The 24,659-nt window shown below is 39.5% G+C and overlaps 1 protein-coding gene across 10 annotated transcripts in view; it reads left to right on the top strand.

Annotated features, from left to right (window-relative positions):
* The window catches only part of CAPRIN2 (caprin family member 2), a 43,991-nt gene extending 21,808 nt beyond the window's left edge, over positions 1-22,183 (top strand). For 3 of the 10 annotated variants that reach the window (XM_079773403.1, XM_079773406.1, XM_079773405.1), the window contains 12 exons: positions 550-593; positions 1,538-2,215; positions 4,831-4,953; positions 6,125-6,206; positions 7,501-7,556; positions 10,093-10,197; positions 11,471-11,617; positions 14,777-14,945; positions 16,970-17,152; positions 17,912-18,012; positions 19,957-20,020; positions 21,264-22,183. In XM_079773403.1, the coding sequence (XP_079629529.1) occupies positions 550-593; positions 1,538-2,215; positions 4,831-4,953; positions 6,125-6,206; positions 7,501-7,556; positions 10,093-10,197; positions 11,471-11,617; positions 14,777-14,945; positions 16,970-17,152; positions 17,912-18,012; positions 19,957-20,020; positions 21,264-21,832 (2,321 nt within the window). In that variant the 3' untranslated portion in view covers positions 21,833-22,183. Of the gene's footprint in view, positions 1-549; positions 594-1,537; positions 2,216-4,830; positions 4,954-6,124; positions 6,207-7,500; positions 7,557-10,092; positions 10,198-11,470; positions 11,618-14,776; positions 14,946-16,969; positions 17,153-17,911; positions 18,013-19,956; positions 20,021-21,219 lie in introns of all 10 variants that reach the window. The other 7 variants (XM_079773408.1, XM_079773407.1, XM_079773404.1 and 4 more) reach the window with 7 other exon arrangements.
* The last annotated feature ends 2,476 nt before the right edge of the window (positions 22,184-24,659 follow it).

Below are 24,659 nucleotides of genomic sequence, written 5' to 3'. Positions count from 1 at the left end.
TTGTTTCTCTCTCTCTCTTCCTCACTAAAACCAATTTAAAAAAATATATAAGAAATATCACTTCTAAGGAGGTAGTCCAGGCAGGGTTCTGGAAGCCACTTCCTCTTAGTTTCTAATACGAAATCCAGTGCTTCAGTATCTTCACTCCCTTACCCTCTTCCCGATCTTAAACTGGCTTGTAGGAGGCCTTTAAGGGCTATATTTCAAGCTGAGATGATTAATTATTACCCCTTGGATACCGGAACTGTAATTCCAGCTTGAAATAAGCTGTGTTTGTGGGTAAGAGGAGATAGTCTTGTTTTCCATCAGAAATCCATTTTTAACTGTAACTTGACTTTAGAAAAGGACCTTACATGAGGCGAGCTATTAGCTTCAGCTAGCCTCGGACCACAAGCTTTTGACTAACAAACAATAGAGTTACTCCTGCTATGAATATACTTAAGTTTACTATCTTTTTTTTATAACTCCTCTGAAATATGTTGCTAGAATGAACTGGTTGTAATCTGTCTGAAAACATATAGTTTACCTATATTTCTTTTATCTTCCCAGAGTCTCTTATGGAATTTACACAGCCAGAGATACAGCCACAAGAGGTAAGGTACTGAAAGGTAATTTGCTGATTTTGGTTTTTGAGCTTTTGTGTAGCGTTGTGGTTGGAAATTCCTGCCCTGGAGGTATACTACTTAAGCCTGAATCCTGGCTCTGCAGTTTACTAGCCTAGTGACTTTGGGCAAGATATCTATGTCTGTTATCCTTATGCATAAGGTGGGGATGATAGTAATGCCTGCCTCATGTGGTTATTGTGAGGATTACAGGAGTCAGCTTAACTTCTACATTACTTAGAATTTGGGCTGGCACACAATAACTGCTTGTGTTAGCTGTTATTGTTGTTGGCCCTTGTGTTAGAATTTAAAAATGGGTAGAATTTTGCTCTCTCCAAAATTTACTCAGATTAGTAATAGAAGAGGGCATTTGTTCTTTTCGAAGTGACATTGAAATTCATAGAAACTAGAAAGAATGGAAAAGGCAACATCACAGTATTGACAGATACATAATGAAAATAAAGAAAAGTCTGGTAATTTAAGAAACGTAAGGCTTAAGGTTAAACAATATAACTTTGTTTAGTTGGACTGTCCTCTGCCTTTATGTTTAAGGGTGCCAGGTGGGTAGTCAGAAATATAAACTTGGATGTTTCCAAAGTAGCGATCTATATTTCACTCACCTAAGACTGCTAAGAACTGCACATCATGGTGCCACATTTACCTGATTCAGGCTCTTTTATCAAGGTTATTCTGACTCTGCCAGTCAAATATAGATTGTTACTTTTCACATATCAACGTTTGTATTCCTGTTAATTGAGAGGGGAAAGGAATGGACAAAAAAGTAGGACAGTCTTTTCAAGTAGAATAAGAACAGAAATTTCCTGTAAGTAGAGTGGTTCAGACCAGTGGACATAGGGATACTAAGAGAGTTCACTATTCCCCTCAAGGTCTTCTATGCATTTAGTGACTCAGCACATTTTTTCCCTCTGGTCTAGTTTCTTAACAGACGCTACATAGCAGAAGTAGATTATTCAAGCAAGCAGCATGAAGAGCAATCTTGGGAAGCAGATTATGCTAGAAAACCAAACCTCCCCAAATGTTGGGATAAGCTTACTGAACCAGCTGGTGAGGAGAAGAAACAGGAATCCTTCCAGTCCTGGGAGCCTTCTGTTAAGCAGCAGGAGCTGGCACGGCCTGCGGTTTCCTCAGGACAGAGGAAGCAAGAGATGGCCAAGCTCAGGTCCACGCTGCAGGAAGAACAGAAGAAGCAGGATGTCTCTAAACCCAAGCTAACTCCTAGCCAGTGGAAGCAAGAAACTCCCAAACCCAAAGCAGGATACGTTCAAGAGGAACAAAAGAAGCAGGAGACACCAAAGCCTTGGCCAGTTCAACTGCAGAAAGAACAGGATCCAAAGAAGCAAACTGCAAAGTCTTGGACACCTTCCCTGCAGAGTGAACAGGACCTCAGCAAGTCATGGACCACTCCCATGTGTGAAGAACAGGATGCAAGACAGGCAGAGACTCCCAAATCCTGGGAAAACAATGTGGAGCATCCAAAACACCCTTTAACACCACAGTCACAGATTTCTCCAAAGTCCTGGGGGGTAGCTGCAGGAAGCTTCATACCAAATGACCAGCTCCTGCCCAGGAAGTTTAATGCAGAACCCAAAGATGTGAGTTAATCTCTATCAGCCTGTGCCTGGCAATGTAGACATAAATAAGGAGTTGTGGTAATGATAACTTTAGTTTTCTTAAAAAGAAAGAAAGAAGGAAATCAACAAAACCCATGTTAAATTAATGTATACAGTATTACACTTAACTCTTTAATGTGTAATTTATTGTTTCCCTTGAAAATTGGAAGTAGACCTAGTCAGTCTGTTGAGCCTAACCTGAGATGAAATTTCCCCAATGAGGAAATACTGTTTTAATGCCAAAAATTTAATGACATGATATGACGTCAAGATAGTGGATAGTTGAGACAAGACCATAATGTGAACAAGTGAGAGATGTAAATGCATGTCCCAGGTGGGAGACTTGTTACCTTTCACCTGGTCCATGGGTGACTTTTTCTGACAGAAGTTATATTTTTCTGTGTTCTCTTCCTTCTCTCACTCATTGTAGTCACTCAGGTTAGCCTGTACTCTTTGAAGAAGGTCCATAGTGGTTGCAGATATCCTGTAGTTGGAGAAAGGAAAATAAGAAGACTTATGATGTATAATCCTTTTATACAGTGCTAGTTAGTGTTATATTTTTATTAAATTATAGTTTATGTTCCACTATTTAAATGCAAACTTGGCCCCACCTCGTTTGCTAAGCAGTGTGAACATTTTATCCACGCAGTGTTCTTCCTCTCTAGTGGTGTTCCTTACACTTCGGTGCCATTTTAGCCAACAGTTTTCGGATAAACCTTTGGTCCTCCAATGGTGTGAAAAACATTTTGCTTGGGGAAATCAAAGCATTGCATTTTATAAATAAATTACCCCTACCTCCGTTCTACCCGCGAAGAGAATTTTAGAGTTTACTTGTCTCCTTTTGCTCTCTTCTCTTTCTCTTTCTTCAGGTGCTAATATTAATTTTCACATCTTTCTGACCCTGCAGAAGATTGATAGTGTTATTTCACTAACCAGATATCACACACAGTAATTGTAATATGTCATTTTGAGAAACTTATATTTAAAAACCCAGTGTTTGTTTGTTTGTTTGTTTTTGCCCAGCCAGTGTGGCTCAGTGGTTGAGCGTCAACCTATGAACCAGGAGGTCCAGGTTTGATTCCTGGTCAAAGGCACATTCCCGGGTTGCGGACTCGATCCCCACTGTGTGGTGTGCAGGAGGCAGCTGATCAATGATCCTCTCTCATCATTGATGTTTCTGTCTCTCTCTCCCTCTCCTTTCCTCTCTGAAATCAATAAAAGTATATTTAAAAAAAAGCCCCAGTTTTATGCCTCAATGCTGATTTAAAACACCCAACTTAAAATTCCACTGGGTATAGCAGTGCTGAGCCTTTACCATACCAGAATATTGATACCATGACATTTGCAGAATAATTTGAAATCAGGGGTGTTTAGTTGTAAAGGTCAGAACTGATTTAATTTGCTTTTATGGCACAGTATTATACTGAAGTTGCAAGGTCTCTCAGTGGCTGACAGGACACCTCTGTGTATAATTCAATATTTGTCTCTGTATCTGTCTTGCAAGCTCAGCTGTCTAGAACATGAGTAAGTACAGTCAAGGGCAAAATAGGGTTCAAAGACAAAAGACTAGATAACATGAAATTAAACACTAATGCTCATACTTTTCTCCTAAAGGAGCTTTTCATTCATTCACTTAGGGTATGTTAACTCTTATTTTATGGGATACTTTGATCAATTGAGCTGTGTGACTACCGAATACATTAAAAGTTGGAGAAGAGGTGCTGGAAGGGAGAGGCATGCTGACAGCTGTAAGAAGTAACTATAAACAGGTTTAATTCAGGCTGTGCAGCAATCTGAAGCAATTTAGCATGAGGGTTAACCACCTTATAAACACCATTAGCCCCTAAAGTGTACTTACATTTTAACAAAACATTAATAGTATATTTCCTCAATTCTAGGGTATATGTATATATTTTTACATATTCGTGTTTCTGAAATCAGATACATCTTAAAAATGGGATGTATATTTAATGTAGTAGTAGTAATTTTTTCCATAGGAAAAAAAATCATTGGTGTGTCTTAGAGCCAGTGGCATCTTGGCCTAGAAGACATACAGTAACTGAAGTCCACAATGAAAGAACTTCCTATCAAGCCCTGTTATTTTGGGTCTTCTCTTTATTTTAATTTTTAATATTTTTATTGATTTCAGAGAGGAAGGGAGAGGGGGAGAGAGAGAGAGAAACATCAGATGAGAGAGAATCATTAATCGGCTGCCTCCTGCACGCCCCACACTGGGGATAGAGCCCGAAACCCAGGCATGTGCCTCGACCGGAATCGAACTGTGCCCTCCTGGTTCACAGGTTGCCGCTCAACCACTGAGCCACCTCAGCCAGGCCTTGGGTCTTCTCTTTAAGAAGAGGATGTTTTAGAAAGATTTCCATTAAAGTTATTCTGAAGGGGGCGTGGCAAGTGTTTAAAGTTTGATTAGATTATTTAGAAAATGCATTTAGGTGGAAATTCTTTACCTGAGATAAATATGATAAATGAGCATTGCAATGTGTTTTGATATCATTTAGATGTAATGACAGGCCAAGATTCCTAAATTAGGTTATCGAAGTTGAATTTTACTCTTAATACTTTATGGGTTTGTCTTGTAGGTGCCTAAGCCCATGCATCAGCCTGTAGGTTCTTCCTCTCCCCTTCCAAAGGATCCAGTATTGAGGAAAGAAAAACTGCAGGATCTGATGACCCAAATTCAAGGAACCTGTAACTTTATGCAAGTATGAGTCATTATTGAATGAATCTTAAATTATATTTATGGGGCTACTCGCTTCTGACCCGCAGCATTATAACGAAGTTGTTAAGAGCATAGATTCTGGTGTTCCGGAATGAGTATGAATCCTGGCTCTGCCACTTCCTAGCTCTGAGAGTTTAGGCAAGTTACTGCCTCAGTTTCCTTTAAAAATAAGGATAATAGTTTCTGTTTCTGTTTGTTGTTACAAAATGAATTAAACATGTAAAAAGCGTACGGTGCTTTTTACAGCTATAGATCACCAGTAGTTTCCACTGAGATTGTGAGAACCTACTCTTGCTTGGTATTCTGGTAAGAGCCCTTGTGTAGAGAAAATCATAAGACATTCATTGCCTTTAAGGAGTTTAGATCCCAGTTGTATAAGATTGTGAACATTTGTCAAGCCAATAGTTAAATGTTAAATTGTATCATACAGACTCTTGCAGAATTTCAGAATAGTGTGATATTACTGAGGGATGAAGTAGACAAATAAGATAGTCTTGTGTACTAAAAAGATCTTGAGCTTGGAATTAGGTCTGTGTTTAAATCCCACTTCTACCAGTTTACCAGCTGTAGAATCTATGGCAAGTTATTTCGCTTCCACCCCTCTACTTATTTGTACAATGGGGGAATTGCTTATCCTTCATATTATCTAAAGGTAAAGAACTAAAATGATCACTGCAAGTGTATAGCTTAAATATTCAAAATGTTGGAAACATTTCTGGGAGGACCAAGATAGGCAGATGGCAGGAGAGAATGGCTTCTCATCATGAAAGTATTTAATGCCATGAGCTAGTTTAGTGGTTGAGACAAAATAATTAGACCCTCTCATTGTTTGGGTATAATAAAAACGAGGGTTCAGTCTCTACTAGGATTAATGCCTTTGTTTAAGACCTCAAGTCAGGAGGTTTTTTCCCCCAAGGCAGGCCTTAAAATTAATATTGTAGTTTTATTACAATTGACACAGTTTTAAAGTTTGACAATTACTTTAGTTTTTCATTTTAACTCTTAATTTCTGCTTCTGTAAAGTCTTTTGAGATAGTTATTAGCTAGATTCCTATGCCTAATAAGCTATGGACAACATCATGAATCATTTAATGGCAATAGCTCTTAAATGAATAACCTTTGTTTCTATTCATTATTTAAAAACTTGGCTTTAGGAATCTGTTCTGGATTTTGACAAACCTTCAAGTGCAATTCCATCCTCACAGCCGCCTTCTGTTACGCCAGGGAGCCCAGCAGGTATGTAATCATTCTTGAGACCTGGAACAAAGAGCTGTAGGTCTAGCATTTATTTCTTTTACAAGCAATTTCATTCTAGATATCTTAAGGGTTACTCTCTGTCCATGTGTTGATTTATTCTAAGTATCCATATATTATCAGTTATATATGGGTAAATTCCCATTAGGATATTTGCATTTTAGAGAAAGTCTCCAGATGGGTGAATGGAAATGCACAGTAGCTGTTTTTGCAATTTTTTCTGTTCTTGGAGTGAATTCTCACTAGAACTTGCTTGACTCCTTTCAACTGTATAAATCTAGCATTGAGGCTCTTGGATCCTGACTATGAGTGAAGTTGCCTCAGAGATAATTAGTATGCTGAGTAACGTAGTAATTAATGATGGAGACTAGATTTGAATCTGGTCTGATGGTTCCAACTTTAGGCCTTTTGCTCTACACTAGTTTATCTCAGGGGAAGGGTGATGTAATCAAAGACATAGCCCAGCTGTAGTAAGATTATACATTGATTCCTGGCTGAAGTGAGGAAAAACTAGAGTAATTAACAAAACTGATGGACGTTAACAAGGAAAAACCAACTGAAACCAGGTAACTGAAAAGTACATTAATATGCATGAGCAAAGAGGAAAAAACAACAACCCTCAAGAGACAGATGACCCAGCTAAGATTTACTTTGAAACTTGAAACTTTCATGAATAAATTAATTACTATTCATGATAGCTCAGATTTTATCTTTTCAGATTACTACTACCTGTTATTTTTTTTTAAGTTATTTTTTATAAGCATTATTTTTTAAAATTTTTTATTGATTTCAGAGAGGAAGAGAGGGAGAGAGAGATGGAAACATCAGTAATGAGAGAGAATCATTAATGGGCTGCCTCCTGTATGCCCCACACTGGGGATCAAGCCTGCAACCCGGGCATGTGCACTGACCCACGGGAAATAGAACCGTGACCTCCTGGTTCACAGGTTGACACTCAACCACTGAGCCAACTATTTTTAAAAGTTGTATTTCTGCTCACTTGGCGGCTTTGATATGCTGCTTTTGCCCATTTAACCTTGAAATATTATGTATCATAGATAGAACTAGTATCCTCCTCATCTACATTTTCTCTGACTCTGTGTAGCGCTCTAATAGAAAACTCATGATGGACTTGAGACCTAGTCTTTTCAGCTACTGTTTTGTTTTTATTTTTATTTTTATTTTTTTGTAAAGTATAAACTTTAGTTCCACCCAGTTGATATGCAGAAACTTTTCTCCTCCCTCAGTGGTTTACTGTTGATTTCACTCTCTGCAGCAACTACAGAACAAAATCTAACCAGTCAAAATGATTTTCTTCAAGAGCCATTACAGGTAACTTCTCCAAATTAATATTTCATTTACTGTTCTTTGCTATTCAGGGAAAAAAACTTTTACTTTGGCAAGAATGAGCAGACTTAGTGATTCTAATATACATGTCTGGTTTTTAGATTAAGTACAACCAGTCCTCAAAAGATTCCCTAGTGACCATGGGAAGACATATAATATTAGATAAATATGCTAATTAACTGGGACGCCATAACGGATCAACTGGACAGGAGGAGGTTCCACGCGCAGCATCGGGGGTTGGGCGGCAGGGGCCTCTGAGCTCCTGCGCTGGGGGAGGGCCTGATCAGCAGCGGCCATGGCTGCTTCAAGGGCTGGAGAGGGAGGCAGGGCCAGACCGGTGACTCGAGGGTGGGTGACACCACGCAATTTCGAATCACGCGCTGGGCTCCTAGTAAATTATAATGGAGAAAGCTAGTTGACTTAGTAAGGAAAGAGCATGCCTGAAGAATCCAGAGGTACCTTGTCTGGGAATTTTCCTTTGCTACTGAGCTACCTAAGTAACTTAATATATCAGCATAGTAAAGGGTCTAAAAATTCTTCTTAAAAATTCTTGGTTAGCCATTGCTCCTTCCCCCAAATAGTTAACATTCTGAGGAACTAATTTTAACAGAACACACTTAGAGATATAAAGGGACAAGATCATTGAGGTCTGTAAATGCCACATTGCATTTCCATCAATGGTAAGCTCAAGTTTTCTGGTCATTATCTTTTAAAAATATTTTCTCTGGATCCCTCTGAAAGCTTTATTGGCAATTTTCTTGATAGTAGCTACTTTGACAGTATGTTAAATATTTTAACCAGGTGGGTCAATAATTGTCTTTCTTCTCAAAAACTTCTGAGAAAATAATATCATTTGCTTACAGTGTTACAGTGGTTTCTATTTATTTTAATAAGGTATGGCTCAATTTTCAAAATGTATTTGTTGGGCAAGGTCCCTTACCCCAGTCACTGCTGTAACTAACGAGCTCCATTTTATCTGTTCAGCTGTTAGGGTTCAATTGACAAATTAATTACTTTTTTTTTTTTTTTGGAAAGCCACCGGCCTGGTGTAATAGTTCTGGTCTGTAACATTATGTTTACTCACCAATACTTAAAACGACCTTCAGCTGGTGTACTTAAAGAGCAATAATTTGGAATTAAGAATTGCCTTAATTTCTAAATAAATACTAATACAAAAAATGTTTATCTTTTTTGTTAAGTGAACCTTTTAACTAAAATTCAAGTTTTTTAAATCTTAACTATTGAATGGCCTGAGTCGCCTTCACTTAGCATCTGTGAATCTTTCTGTGGCTAGAGCCTCGTTATGTCTCCGCCATAATCAGTCCCACTTTCTTAGGGCAGTTTCTAGGAGAGGGCCAGAAGAACGGCCCCGTTTTAGAAACTCTCCAGTCTCATAATAGTTCTAATATTTTGGTCAGATCCAAATTGTACCTATTTATTTAGTTATATAAAATGTTGTAAAGGATATAAATATTTTTTCCCCGTAAGGCCTTTTGTAAACTTGGCCCCCATCTCCTTCCCAAGAAGTGTTATATCATGGTGACTCCTTCTAGAAGGTCGCTGAACCATAACTGGTTTGATATTGGTTACCGTTAATTAGTTTCCAATTCACCCATTTTATTGCTTGGGCTTCTGAGAACTGCATCAATGCATTTAGATAAAAGGAGTGGATTCACTGATATGTAAGACCTTGTGGGTCTCTCTCCGTTATATCTAATACCTGTTTTACCATAGAATTCCTAGCCACTCTATTAGTTTTTTATTGGTTACAATTGTCACAGCCTTAGTTCCTACTATGCTTTTTCCTAATTTTTATTTTATAAATATTATTAGCTTTAATTTTTTGTTAGAATTTTGATGCCATTGTGATCTACACAGAGTTTATCCTTTCTATTTATATTCCTACCTACCTCTTTAAGACCCTGATAGTACTCAGAGTAAAAACATAGTTACTATGATCCCTGGCAGAGCTATGCCTAGAGTGTTAAATGCGCCCTGAGCTCATCTTCCAGTGAATTGCTATTGAGTGCCAGAGTGAAAATCTAGCCCCAAGTTTCCAGGGCCAAGAATCTTGATAAGTGAGGATGGGATTAGATGTGTCCTTTGGTGACCAGGCCTGGAAAGGCAATGTAGCTGACTGCTTGGGTTTGAATCTCAGCTCTGCCACTTAATTTTGTGTGATCTTGGGTAAATGACTTAATCTTTCTTTGCCTCTGCCTGATTGTCAATAAAATGAGGATAGTAGTGTTCAAAATCTTCACACTATCCAGGAAGTGGGAAAAGTACTTATTCATATTGAAATTTTAATCAAGGGTTCATGTTAAAAGTCTTGGGTGGCCTCTAAAAGAATAGTAAACAAACAAAACTAAAAGCTTACTGTTGGATTAAATGTTAGAGAGTGTGAAGTATTTAGCATTAATGAGCTCTCAATAACAATAACGTATTAGGAAGCCCAAGGCCCAAGAAATATAATGTGAACAAAATGTGCCTTTTATAAAGTTTTATGTCTTCCTGTGTCCAGGCTGCTGTTTCTCCAGTTACCAGTAGCTCAAGTGCTTGCTTGGTTACTACCGATCAGGCTTCTTCGGGATCTGAAACAGAGTTTATGCCTTCAGAGACCCCTGAGGTAATGAGAGACTAATGGTCTTGATTTCTTTTCTGTCTTGGAGAATAGCAGAACCAGCTTATTTTGTGAATTACACGCACGACCCATTGAACAATGTAACATTTATACTGTACTACCGTATTGCTTTCTGTAGATGTTGTGGTCCTGACACTTACACAGGTAACTTTATTGTGGCTCTGCTGTAAAGTAGGCTTACTAGAGTCTTGCTTTATCAGATGCAATAAATTTGTCCAAATTGCTACTGTTAAAAAAGATGAAAAGTTCTAGGTAGGATTAGGTCAAGTTTCCTCGCCATATTTATATTGAAGAAATTCTGAGAAGAAAAATCTTTTTATTCATATAACTGTGAACACTCAATAACTTTATAGTGATGCTATTAGCATTTATTCATTTGGAATGGTTTACATTCTCTTTTTGCCTAATTTTGTCAAAAGTATTTTACAATATTTATGCTTTCAATTCTAAAGTGATTTTTTTTTTTGCTAATAGTTTCAGTAAATCCTTAAAATAGATATAGCAAGATAGGATGATTTTGGGTTTTTTTGGTACTAATATATCAACTCTTAGGTTTCATTGTGTATGTGTGTTTTTTAACTATTATATAAGAATGTATATTTTTTACAGAATATAAGAAAATATAGATGAACTTTAGTTTTTGTGGTACCGACTTGGTCTAAATTGAAATTACTTGCTTCCTCATTTTAAGAAGAGAAAGTATTTGTTACCAAGCGAGTCAAAGCTTTCTGCTTCAGAACCTCATTGGGATTGAATTTTGGTAATTTTTTAAGCCTTCCCTTGGTAAGGATTATTTAAATTAGTTCAAGCTTGATTCTGTTAGGCAGCCGACTTAGAAGTCCACTGATAAGATTTTTAAACAGGAAAATGTTAACAACTAACTCAGGAAGTAACCCAAGCTTTTCTAAAGCCTAATTCTACTGTATGAATTTGATACAATTGAGACTCTTAACTTAATGGAAAATACCATTTCAGGGTTTGAAAAGGACTAGATAGTCCTGAAAAGTTCAGCCCTCATCTGTTAGACTGATTATTGGCGAGACTCTTTCGCTTCGTCAGCAAGCTGGGTAAAGCAGACGCTAGTGTGCATCCTCAGCAGCTGAGGTTTGAAATTGTAAGCAGAAGCTATTCTTTTGCATTCCTGTGTCCAGTTGTCATCCTGTAGAACTTGCTGACTTAACGCTAGCCTGGGTTTAGGGGATGTGGACTGCTTGCTGTACGGTAGGTGATTGGCTGACGCTGCTTTTCTCCTCCCCAGGCTGCAGATCCCCCAAACAAACAGCCATCTTCACTGGCTTCGCCAAACCCTCCCCTGTCAAAGGGCCCTGAACAGGGCTTCCCGTCACCTCCAGCAAGTAGTAGTTCAGGAACCATTGGCACAGCGCCCTTTCAAGCCATGCAGACAGTGAGTACGAACCGTGAATGATGACTGCAATTCATTATTCCTGTGAAAAAGCCATTGTTTCTCTTACATCTGTTATTGGTTACCATGTGAATAAATCTGCCATTGGGTTACTCTTATTCGGACTGGTAGAATTTACATTTGTCCGGTGGAAATATTGTTTGTGTTGGTAGAGGAAAACCTCAATAATTTTGATGCGTGTTTTATAGGAGCATTGCCCCGTGTGAAAATTAGTAGCAGGCAAAGCTGAGGACCTTTCGAAAACAAATGAACGGTGTGAGTGAGAAACATAATTTTGTATGAACATATGAATAATACTAACCATTTCTTTTTTTAAAATATATTTTTATTTAAAAATGTTTTTATTGATTTCAGAGGGAGGAAGGGAGAGGGAGAGAGAGACAGAAACATCAACGATGAGAAACATTGATTGGCTGCCTCTTGCATGCCTTTTCCTAGGGATGGAGCCCGCACTCTGGTCATTGCCCTGACCGGGAATTGAACCATGACCTCCTGTTCATGGATGGATGCTCAACCACTGAGCTACACTGGCCGGGCCTATACTAACCATTTCTAATATCACACTAATGATGTTCCATTGCATCAAAACCAGACACAGAGGACACATACCTGGTTGTTCTCTCATTGTTGATTTGATTTCATCTTGATCTCGTGTAAGTTTTTAGAGAATTATTTAGATATGTGTGGTATTTTGGATCACAAATTGTAATCTAAAAATTTTTATAGTACTATTACAACTAGGTTTCTATGTTCTTTAAACACAGAGTAGTATAAAACAGTTTTAGAAAAAACCCCACAGAAAGTCTTAGGCAATAAGTACCTTTCCTGATGGTGCTTAATGTCCAATTCCAGGTACTTTGAGTGACACTAATGAGGCCAGTGGAGTGGCAATGGAAAATAGGCACAATGCAGGGAGATAGGCTGGTGAATTCAGAGACCTGAATTCACTGATCTTATGACTTCCTGCGTGGCCACTCAGAACAGCTTAGTTTCTTTGCTTTCTCTCTTTCCCTGTCAGCCCATCTTGCATAGAATTGCCACATTGGTTTTACAGTCTTTTTCCTATTCCTAATTAAAAGCAAACAGTGGTCCATTACAGAATGAAATGGAAAGTCCTTTGTCCGACACTCAATAACTTCCGAAGTCTGGTATAACCTGTCAGACTAGTCCCCTGTGCTTGCCTTGTACATTCTTGCCACAATACCTTTTTGCTCATGCCAATCTGTTTTCTCCACCTGTTTGAATTCTATCTAGTACAAATTGGTATTCATTTGTTAATTCATTCACTCACTCATTCATTAATTAAAAAACAGGTATTTTATGGAGCCAGCTTCTGGGGTTATAACAATGAAAAAGAGACAAGTCTTTGTGCTCAAGAATCTTAACATTTTGTTTTGTTTTTTTAAGAAGGTGGGGGGCTGGAGAGAAAAGTATATATATAAAATGCATCAGATGCTATGTGTTGTGAGGAAAAATGGAGCAGGATAAGGAGGCTAGAAAGTAAGAGAAGTGCTATTTTAAAGACAATGGTCAGAGTCTGGATAGGTCATGGCCTGCCACATGATAGAAATTCAGTACATTGCAGATTTTTTCCCCCACTCATCTTTATAGTTTTTGAAAGAGTACCACTTTCCCCTATATAGCTTTCATTCTCAGTGAGCATTATTATGATAGCACAGTAGCAGGAAGATTAACTTTTGTATATGGGTTTAAATTCTGTCAGCAATCAAATAGAAGTTTTTGTTTTTACTATGGTAAAATATGCATGACATAAAATTTACTGTTTTAACCATTTATAAGTATATATTTAAGTGGCATTAAGTACATCCATAGTATTGTACAACCATCATCACTGTCTATTTCTAGAATTTTTTCATCATCTAAACAGACTCAATAATGCCTTTCAAGCCCCTGGTCACCTCTAGTCCACTTTCTATCTCTATGAATTTACCTATTCTAGGCACCTCATATAAGTAGAATCCCAATATTTGTCCTTTGTATCTTGCTTGTTTCACTTAGCATAATGTTTTCAAGGTCCATCCATGTTACAGCATAGATCAGAATTTCATTCATTTTTATGGCTAAATAATATTCCACTGTTTGTATATACCACATTTTGTTTACCAGTTCATCTGTTGATGGACACTTGGGTTGTTCCCACCTTTTGGCTATCCTTCCTATATAATAAAAGCCTAATATGCTAAGTGTCCAGTCATCTGGTCGTCCGTTCAACCAATCAAAGTGTAATATGTTAATGATATGCTAAGGCCACTCAACGGCTCACTATGGCATGCACTGACCACCAGGGGGCAGACAGTCAACTGGTCAACCAGTTGCTATGATGTGCACTGACCACCAGGGGGCAGACGCTCCGACCAGTAGGTTAGCTTGCTGCTGGGGTCCGGCTGATCGGGACTGGAGGCCGGACACACCCTGGAGCCCTCCCGCGGTCCCTCCCCAGCTAGCCAACCTCCTGCATCCATCCCTGGCCCCAATCATGCACCAGTGGTGTCCCTCAGCCTGGCCTGTGCCCTCTTGCAATCTGGGACCCCTCGGGGGATGTTGGAGAGCCGGTTTCAGCCCGATCCTGCAGGCCAGGCCGAGGGACCCCACTGGTACATGAATTTGTGCACTGGGCCTCTAGTTATAAATAGTGCTGCTATGAACATTGGTGTACAAATATCTACTTGAACCTCTGCTTTCCATTCTTTTGGGTATATGTCTAGAAGTAGAATTATTGGATCATATGATAATTCTATTTTAGCTTTTTGAAGAACCACCATACTGCTTTCTACAGTGGCCGCCCCATTTTACATTCCTATTAGCAACACACAAGGATTCCAACCTGACCACAACCTTGCCAACACTTGGATTTTCTATTTTTTAAAAACAATAGCCATCCTAATGGATATGATGAAGTAGTATCTCAGTGTAATTTTGATTTCTATTTCCCTAATAACTAATGATGTTGAGCATTTTTAAATGTGCTTATTGGTCATGAATCTTCTTTGGAGGAATGTTTATTCAAGTCCTTTGCCATCAATTAGAAGCTTTTGAATGTTGCAGAGTTTTGCTGGATGCCACCCTTAATTATTTTTTATGAAACTTCAGAAATGACTCAGCATACCCCTGTCTTTTAAGGTATTTAATGTTAATGCACCTCTGCCTCCACGGAAAGAACAAGAAACAAAAGAATCCCCCTATCCACCTGGCTACAATCAAAGTTTTACTACAGCAAGTACACAAACACCACTCCAGTGCCAACTGCCAGCCATCCATGTGGAACAAACTGTTCTTTCTCAAGAGACTGGTAAGACCTTGGTGTATGGTATTTGAAGACTTAGATGACAGCTAACTGGAAAGCAGCTCTGTAGTGATACTTTAGCGGTTCTTTCCCGAATAGTAAACATTATCTCTTTACATGTTCAAGTGTTGACAAATATTTGATGCTTTTTCCTCTGTTAAGTTTACCATTTTAACTTTTGTAGAAGTGGAAATTAGATAGTTGACTTAGTTGAATATGGAGGCTCATATTTTTAAATCTGATTGCTTTGATTGCCATAGACAGTGGTTGTGGTAGATAGGGCATTGTCCAGTTGCTTCTATGAAGGGTTTGAAACCATTCTATTAACTCTTTTAGCACAGACAGATGGCTATTTGGCCTTTTCTCTCTCCTTTTGTCTTATAATAAAAGCATTGGTTAATCTGACAATATAACTTGGTATGCTTATTCTACTATTTGCTTAGAGATGAGAGATTATTTTGATCTTTCATACTATTGTAAATCATGAAAGAATAAGCAACTTTGTAGTTATTTCCTATTTTAAGAAGTACTTATAAATTTTTAGTGTTGGTATTTTAGACCCCTAGTGAGTCTTCTAAAACTTAAACCTGAGCAGTTGAACTGTGTTTTCTGGGGACCTGGTCACAGAGGTAGTAAATGTAAATCCCTGGACCTAGCCACAAATGACCTCATTCTGTTCTCACCTGTACTGTGAAAACATAGGGCAGGTAATTTCCTGAGAGGATATTTTTGTCATATGCCTTCTCAATTACAATAGTAATGAACATTCATTTTCTTTTACTCCCTGATCTGGAATAGTTAGCTTTTTTTTTTTTCTTTAACTGTGGTAATATATATATATATATATATATATATATATATATATATATATCATAACATTTATCATTTTAATCATTTTTATGTATTGAGTTCTGTGGCATTAAGTACATTCAGATTGTTGTGCAGCCATCACCATCCTTCATATCTAGGACTTTCATCTTCTCCAACTGAAACTCTGTACTCATTTAACTCCTCATTCCCCTTTCCTTCCAAATGCTGGCAACCACCCTTCTACTCTGTTGTATGAATTTGACTACTCTGGGTACTTACCTTATGTAAGCGCTATCACAGTACTTGTCTTTTTGTGATTGGCCTGTTTCACTCAGCATAGTGTCAAGATTCTTCCGTGTTGTAGAATGTGTCAGAATTTCCTTCCTTTCTAAGGCTGAATAATGTTCTATTTAAATACTAGTGCCCTGGTGCACAGATTCGTGCACATTGAAAGGAAATTAATTAGAAGGTGGCCAGAGGAGCGGGACTGGGCTAGACATGCCCTGGAGCCAGCCTCCCAGGGTCCCTCCCTGGTCCCTCCCCATTCGGCTGCATCTGGGGCTGCGCTGCGGCTTAAAGGGCATCTGTGGAGTGAGCAGGGTCCTTCTGGCAGGTGGGGTCCCTTTGCCTGGCTTGCGAGGATCAGGCCGAAACTGGCTCTCCGACATCCCCCTAGGGGTCCCTGATTGCGAGAGGGCGGTCCTTGGGTGATGCACCCTGGAATCAGGCTCCCTCCTCTCTGGTTCCGGGGTGTGTCTCCTGAGAACCACCACTGCCAAGTCACCGCAGTTCAGTAGCTCCGCATTGAGCATCTGCCCCCTAGTGGTCAGTGCACGTCATAGCTACCGATTGGAGCGTCTGCCCTCTGATGGTCATTGCACATCATAGCTACCAGTTGGATGGTCGGATGGTTGCTTAGCCTTTTATATATATAGATATAGGTGGGGCAAAAGTAGGTTAACAGTTGTAAGTACTTGAAACACAGAGTTTATTCTTGTATTATTATTTATTGATTATTGTATTTTCCATATGAACAACTGTACACCTACCTTTGCCCCACCGTGTATATATAGAGAGATTTCACACATACATAGCACCTGCATTTTTTTAAAAGAGAGAACATTGTATTAAAGGTTTTGATATATAGTGACTTTTTAGTGTAAAGAATATTGAATCTTTATTACAGTTTAACTCTTGGACTTTAAAACTGTTTCTTTAAGCAGCAAGTTATCCTGATGGAACTATTCAAGTAAGCAATGGTAGCCTTGCCTTTTACCCAGCACAGACGAATGTGTTTCCCAGGCCCTCTCAACCATTTGTCAATAGCCGGGGATCTGTTAGAGGATGCACTCGTGGTGGGAGATTACTAACCAATACGTATCGGTCCCCGGGAGGTTATAAAGGTATGCTCTGGATAACATTGAATTATACTGAATTATTTTGTCTATGTATTTACTTGACTCAAACTATTTTTTACTTTACCTGTTTCTTTTTGTAGTTGTTACTTATAATGTAGTACTAGTAAATAAGTTCCTATTTCTGCAAAGTACAGTTTTTAATATCCCTATTCTTTATAACAGAGAACTTTTTGTATGAAAGGCAGATTCATCCTGCTATTTACTGAAGTGCAAGGTTGAGCATCTTTCCCCCCGCCAGGAATGAATTTTGATTTTCATACTTGAAAATTTTTTTCTTTTGTTAATTGATTTGATTGCTCAAAATGTGTCATAATTAGACAAAGCCCATTTTCTAGTGATTTGTGTATCAGAGTGTGCCACAGATAAAAACATAAACTTTGAGACTGTAAAAGTGATATTCTTTTTAGTTGTAAATGTAGTTCCAAGTATTCCAGTCATGCTTGGTGTTAGCAAAGTACTCTACACAGAAGCTTTAACCACCTACTTACCTTACCACTATTTCCACCCCCTCCTGCATTCTAGCAATAGTAAGTTTCTGCAGTTGGCTTATTAGAAGTCAGCAATGTTTTATAAATGTGTGTCTTATTGTGGAAAGCAATATTAATAGAGTTTGCTTAACGAAGGCATAAATTGAACGTTGGCATTTATAGGATCAGCTTTACTTTTAAAATGGTATACAGTTAGACTACTTAAAAGTTTAGTGTAAGTTTGCTCATAATTTTATGTAAGTTGTTTATTTACTAGGTTTTGATACTTATAGAGGACCTCCTTCAGTTTCCAATGGAAATTATGGCCAGCTACAGTTCCAAGCTAGAGAGTATCCTGGAACACCTTATTCCCAAAGGGTAAGAATAGTTGTCATAGTTGAATAGTAGTACAGTTGTTGATGCTAAGCTGGTGATTAAATTATAGTGCAGTCATAATATTTTTTGTATAAGGCACTCTTAGTTTTAACTTGTAAGTACTGTTACGAGTTAAGTTGGAAGCTTTTCTAATAACCCATAACTGTCAACATAGAATGTTTGAAGGATTGTATTAATCATGTTGTTTGTATTAACTCATTTACTCTTCCACCCTATAAGAGAAACGGGGGTTCAGAAACAAGTTAAATAACTCATCTAAGGTCACTCAGCAAGTAAACAGTAGAACTAAGATTAGAATGCAAATTTCTTAACTTGAAGCCCATGATTTTAACTTTACTATATGGCCTTAAATTTAACTTTTCTAGATATCAAGTATAGCAAAGTCTTAAAAAAATTGATTTCCGAGAGGAAGGGAGAGAGAGAGAGATAGAAACATCAATGATGAGAGAGAATCATTGATTGGCTACCCTCCCCCCCCACCCCCGCCACCACCCGGCACTGGGGATTGAGCCTGCAACCTGGGCATGTGTCCTGACCGGGAATCGAACCATGATCTCTCAGTTCATAGGTTGATGCTCAACCACAGAGCCAAACCGGGTAGGGCATAAGTATTCTTTTTATGGGTTGTATGGAGGCAGACTTTTACCATACTTGGGAGGTAGTTTGAAATGTTGCCTCTTGAACATTTTTTTCTTGAAGATAATAGATTACATTTCCAGGGACTAATACATTTGTACAATATAATTCGTATCAATCGCCTGTCAAGACAAAACAAAGCCCTAACATACTTTGTAATTACCTTTACAGTTTGGTTTATAAATAGAGCAAGATTTAAATAGTCTGTGTTATTGCTTTATTATCTTTTTTTTTTTTTTGAGATGAGGAACAGAGGATCATGCCATATATTTTTTTAAATAAAGATTTTTTAGAGAGGAAGGGAGAGAGAGAAAAAAACATTGATGTGAGAACAAAGCATCAGTTGGCTGCCCTTGCATTGCCCCCAGCCGGGGATGGAGCCTGCAACCTGGGCATGTGCCCTGACCAGGACTTCAATCAGTAACCTTTTGGTGCACAGGACAATGCCCAACCAACTGAGCCACACCAGCCAGGGCAGACCATGCCATATTTTTTAATTTCTCCCATTACCTAGCATTGTACCTTTTAAAGAGCGTTCTCTAGATGCTTTATAGTTTTTGCAAGTATTAACCTATCTACACTGAGTGGCCAGATTATTATGATCTCTGAACGCATAATAATCTGGCCACTCAGTGTATATCCTATATAATAAAAGGCTAATATGCAAATTGTCCCCTCGACCAGGAGTTCGACCAGCAGGCAGGCCAGCCAACCTCTCATGTCCCCTCCCCCTGGCCAGGCTGGCTGGACCCCAACCATGCACGAATTCATGCACCGGGACACACACACACACACACACACACACACACACACACACACTCTGAGTGGCCAGATTATTATGCATTCAGAGATCATGATCTGGCCACTCAGTGTAGGTCCTGGCTGGGTAGCTCAGTTGATTATAGTGTTGTCCCAATATGCCAAGGTTGTGGGTTCAATCTCTGGTCAGGGCACATACAAGAATCAACCAATGAATGCATAAATAGGAGGAACAATAAATCGATGCTTCTCTCTTTCTCCTCCCTCCTCCCCTCAATAATTTTTTTTTAAAAGTAATTGGTCAGGTTCATTAACAGATGAAGCAAGTATTTCTACTGTTGCCATTGTTATTTATTTATTTGTGTGTGTGTGTGTGTGTGTGTGTGTGTGTGTGTTTGGAGACATCTGAGCCTCTTCGGTTGCTGGAGAAGGCCAGATAAAGGGCTAAGAGGACTTTAATCTTAGAGAATGACCAGCCAGTCATCCTGGGTAATAACTAATTATTGTCTTACATTTTTGATGCCATTTTAGGAAAATTTCCAGCAATGTTACAAGCGCGGAGGGACATCTGGTGGTCCTCGGGCAAATTCAAGAGGTAAGGATAATGAACTGAGTAGTTTATTTGCCCAAACTACCTCATCCTCCGTCACGTTCTCCCCAAATACACTGTTTTCAGCATTTATCTCGTGGTTTTCAGTTTGCTTGTGTCGTAGTACTGAGACCTGAGAAAGATATTAGACTACTTAGAAAGGCTGTGGAAATCAGTTTTCAATTTAATTAAAAGTGTAAATGTGTGTGTTTCAGTTTTCGTGACACCAGGGCATAATTTAACCTTAGATATACAGGGTGGAGCAAAAGCAGGTTTACAGTTGTGAGTATGCGAAACACAGATTTTATTCTGGTATTTTATTGTATCATTTTCCATACAAACAACTGTAAACTTTACTTCTGCCCCATCCTGTGTATTCACAGTGCCGACTTCAAATTGTTTCATGGAATGATTCAGGAAGATGGTTCTTGTAATAATGGGCACTTGCAAATACTCTAGTTCCACTACATTGATAGATAGGAGTAAAGATAGGAAATAAGCAACTTAAAATTGAGATACACAATTAAGACTTGAAACAAAAGCAGAATCTTGTGATACTTTTAAAAAATGTGGACAGTACTATTTAAAGATTCAGTGTAACCAAGAAAATCAAGAGTTACTAAAGATTAACTGGCTTTGTCACAGGAAAACAGTTTTGTTTTTTTTTAAAGAAAGGAAGTAGCCAGTGTTTGCATTGCCTTTGCCTTACACGTGAGCAGTGTTTGTACTTAAAACATTTAAGTATAAGTGCTTAAAACTTTTCACAATACCACATTAACTTGGAAATAAAGAACAAGCATTCATCATGGTACCATATCAAAATATCCTCAAATGGCTAGTAGTTCTAAAAGTTGGTTCTCTTATGCAATCTCAGTTTTCTTGAGTGTTTCTACATCAGAAACTTTGAGTAGGTTTATCACTGAGGAATTTAGAACAGTGAGAATTAGGAGAGAAAGATAAAGAAGCAAAGAGAATGTTCAAACCTAGGTTTTAGACTTTGCTAATAATCTTAACAAGGTAAATTATCCAAGCTTTTGGGAGCCTTATTTTTTTTTTAAATCTTAGTGGTATAAAAGCCTAGTGCCGGAAAAACCTTGAAAAGCATACTGTAGCTATACTTCATTGCTTTTGTTTTGGAACTTACTATAAAATGTATCCATCTCTGTGTTTCAGTAGCCGACTAATGTTAAATATTGTGTTCAAAGCTAACTGCTTCATTATGAGAAACTCACTGTTGCTAATAAAACAGCAGGGTGGAGCGATTCTTCTCAGGTGAGCAGCCCAGAAAGAGACAACGAAACCTTCAACAGTGGTGACTCTGGACAAGGAGACTCCCGCAGCATGACGCCCGTGGATGTGCCCGTGACAAATCCAGCAGCCACCATCCTGCCGGTACACGTCTACCCCCTGCCTCAGCAGATGCGCGTTGCCTTCTCAGCAGCCAGGACCTCTAATCTCGCCCCGGGAACTTTAGACCAACCTATTGTATTTGATCTTCTTCTGAACAACTTGGGAGAAACGTTTGATCTTCAGCTGGGTAGATTTAATTGCCCGGTGAATGGCACTTACGTTTTCATTTTTCACATGCTGAAGCTGGCAGTGAATGTGCCATTGTATGTGAACCTCATGAAGAACGAAGAGGTCTTGGTGTCTGCCTATGCCAATGACGGTGCTCCAGACCATGAAACCGCTAGCAATCACGCGATTCTTCAGCTCTTCCAGGGAGACCAGATATGGTTACGTTTGCACAGGGGGGCCATTTATGGAAGTAGTTGGAAATATTCTACATTTTCTGGCTACCTTCTTTATCAAGATTGAAAGTCAGTGCACAATTGACAACAAAAGAATGGTGTTCTGTATTAGTGGGATTAAAGGAAAGGTAGTCCTTGACCTTGTGACTAATTGGTTTAGGGAAATGTTTTCATTCCTAGAGGAAGGAGAAGGTCTTTGTTTTTGTTTTTCCTCCCCAAAGTGAAAAGTTTCAAGCTGAATGACAATTAGCACTAATCTGGCACTTTATAAATTGTGATGTAGCCTTGCTAGTCAAGCTGTGAATGTATCTTGTTTGCACTTAACCCTTAACTGTATTAAAGTTCAGCTTACTAAACTGACTGCCTCAAGTTCAGGCAAGTTATAATGCCTTGTTGTGCCTCAATAAAAAAGTTACATGCACCCTCGGTGTTCTTATTTGATTAAACATTTAGTTGATAGGTAAAATATTTAATTTTTAGTATTTATCATTGGTAACTCTTGAATAAGGGTATTTATGGGTTCATATTATTATGTGAAAATAATGCTCAGTGATTGAGCGTTGACCTATGAACCAGGAGGTCTCGGTTCGATTCCCAGTCAGGGCATATGCTCAGGTTGTGGGCTCGATCCCCAATGTGGGGTGTGCAGGAAGCAGCTGATCAATGATTCTCTCTCATCATTGATGTTTCTCTCTCTCCCTCTTCCTTCCTCCTTGAAATTAATAAAAAAATATTTTAAAAGAAGCCTTTTATATATAACAGTTCTTTTTACAACTACTTTCCTCTGATATTGTACATGTCACTCATCAAAAGATTTTTTTTTCTGTTTTCCATTGGTTAAATCACATATTTTCCTTGAAGCTATCTTGCAGTAGGACATGTGCTATCCTTTAGTTAGTTATTTTCAAGTACCTAATGCATGTCTAGTAATTCAAGATGTAACAGGAGATACACAGGTACTACTGGCCCACCATTAGTAGATTTATGCTTTCTAGTGGATTCTTACTCTGAAGAGCAAAATATTTGTTTGGAAAGTGGCAGCGTTCCCCAGTATGTGGGGAGACCCTGGGAAGGGAAAGGTACCCGAAGCTTGAGTCTTCAGAGCTTCTGAAGGTTGATTTCAGAGCCTGCTGCCTCTTTAGTCTGAGTTCCCACAACCAGATCCTACTTCAGAAATGACCCTGGACAGTGATAAAACCAATAGAAGCCTGAACCCGAACCCTGCCACTGTCATAGGTTCAGTGCTTTGACTTCCTTTTAAGGAGACCTAATGTGGAGAGATTAAAAATGGTGGCAGAGTAAGTGGATGCTGCACGGACGTGCTCCCAGAAACAAACTGGAATTACAACTGAAATACAGAAAAACTTCTGGAATAATCAACAGAAGACTCGCAGGAGAGAACCCTGATACTCGAGGACCAAAAGTGGAGACTGCATAGAGACTGGTAGGAGGGGTGGAGGCACGAAAGGGCTGGCCCGGCACCTATAGACAGCAACTGAAGTTCTGGAGAGATATCTCAGCTGTGGCGCGTTGTCACTGAGAACTCTGGGATCTAATCCCCAAGCTGGCCGCCCCCCAACCCCCTCCAGCAGAGACCACCAAAACTGAGGAGGGTACCCATATAACATCTGGCTGTGAAAAGCAACAGGGTTGCTGTCTGCCAGGGAGTGACAGTTGAAGTATCAGGCACCCTCGTAAAGGACCAATGCACAAAATTCCCTGTGGAGCCACCTACCTTGTGCTTCAGCAGAGGGAGGGCAGAGTGGACTGGAGCTGTGTGAGCAGAAGCCAGGATTAGGGATTTGGGTGTTAGGGCTCAGAAGGCAGACACCCCCAGTTTCCTCTGCTGAGTCATCCCCTCACGCAGTGGAGGACTTCTTTCCCATACAGACATTTGCCTTGCCTGGGGAGAAGACAGTTGACCCACCTTATTGGAAAACACCTTGTCCTGAGGCAACTTAAGAGACTAAAAATGACAATTAGCCTCCAGGCAGAAGCAACTGCCCCACACTGTTGGAAAAAAAAAAATCAAAAAGAACCAAGATGGCGGCATAGGTAAATGCCTATACTTGCTGCCTCCCACAACCACATCAGAATTACAACTAAAATACAGAACAGCTATCATCCAGAACTGCAGGAAATCTGGCTGAGTGGAAGTACTACAACTAGAGAGGTAAAGAAGAAAGAGCATTGAGACTGGTAGGAGGTGCAGAGGCGCGGGACAAGCTGGCACCGGGTGTGCTGCTTTTTTAATCAGGAGGGAGATACAAGCTCCCACTTGCTCTGAGCTCCAGTTCCAGATGACTCTGGGGGACCCAGACACCTACGGGGAGAAACTGGATTGTCTGGCATTGGGGCAGGAACACGGGGGCAGCTTTCTTCCAGACGAAGGTGCTCGCAACGGCCATTGTTCCTATGCTGGGACCTCCCCACTGCAGGGCTAACTGGCAGCCATTGCTGTTTGCTCTGCCTTGGAGATTCCCTGAGACCCCACCCCACCAAATTTATAACCCCACCCAAGTTGTGCGCAATGGTTTTTGCATATGAATGGCCTGTCCTTTCTCAGCCTAAAACCTGTCAAACAAGCTGCAGCTGAGTCAGGGAGCCCCAAAGCTATCAAAAGAAGGCCCAAGGCTGGCACCAGCAGCAGCCTGCCTTGCTTCACAGCTGGGCCTCATCTGGGCACTTCCAAACCCGATACAAAGAGGAGGAATCTACAGATCTCTCTGTAGCTCCTGCTGGGTGGCCCCAAGCAGTGGCTGACTTTGCACCTCCTTGGAGATCCAAGAGCCAGTGTACCCAATGGTCAGTGCGAGACCATACCAGATTACAGCTCTTCACATCCATGAGTGACACACTCAAGAGGCAGACGCAGTGAGCACCAAAGCCCCACT

Source organism: Cnephaeus nilssonii (assembly GCF_951640355.1).
Source record: "Cnephaeus nilssonii genome assembly, chromosome: 6".
Taxonomy (NCBI): domain Eukaryota; kingdom Metazoa; phylum Chordata; class Mammalia; order Chiroptera; family Vespertilionidae; genus Cnephaeus; species Cnephaeus nilssonii.
Note: the sequence above shows the minus strand (reverse complement) of the source record. Positions and strands in the feature narration are given on the sequence as shown.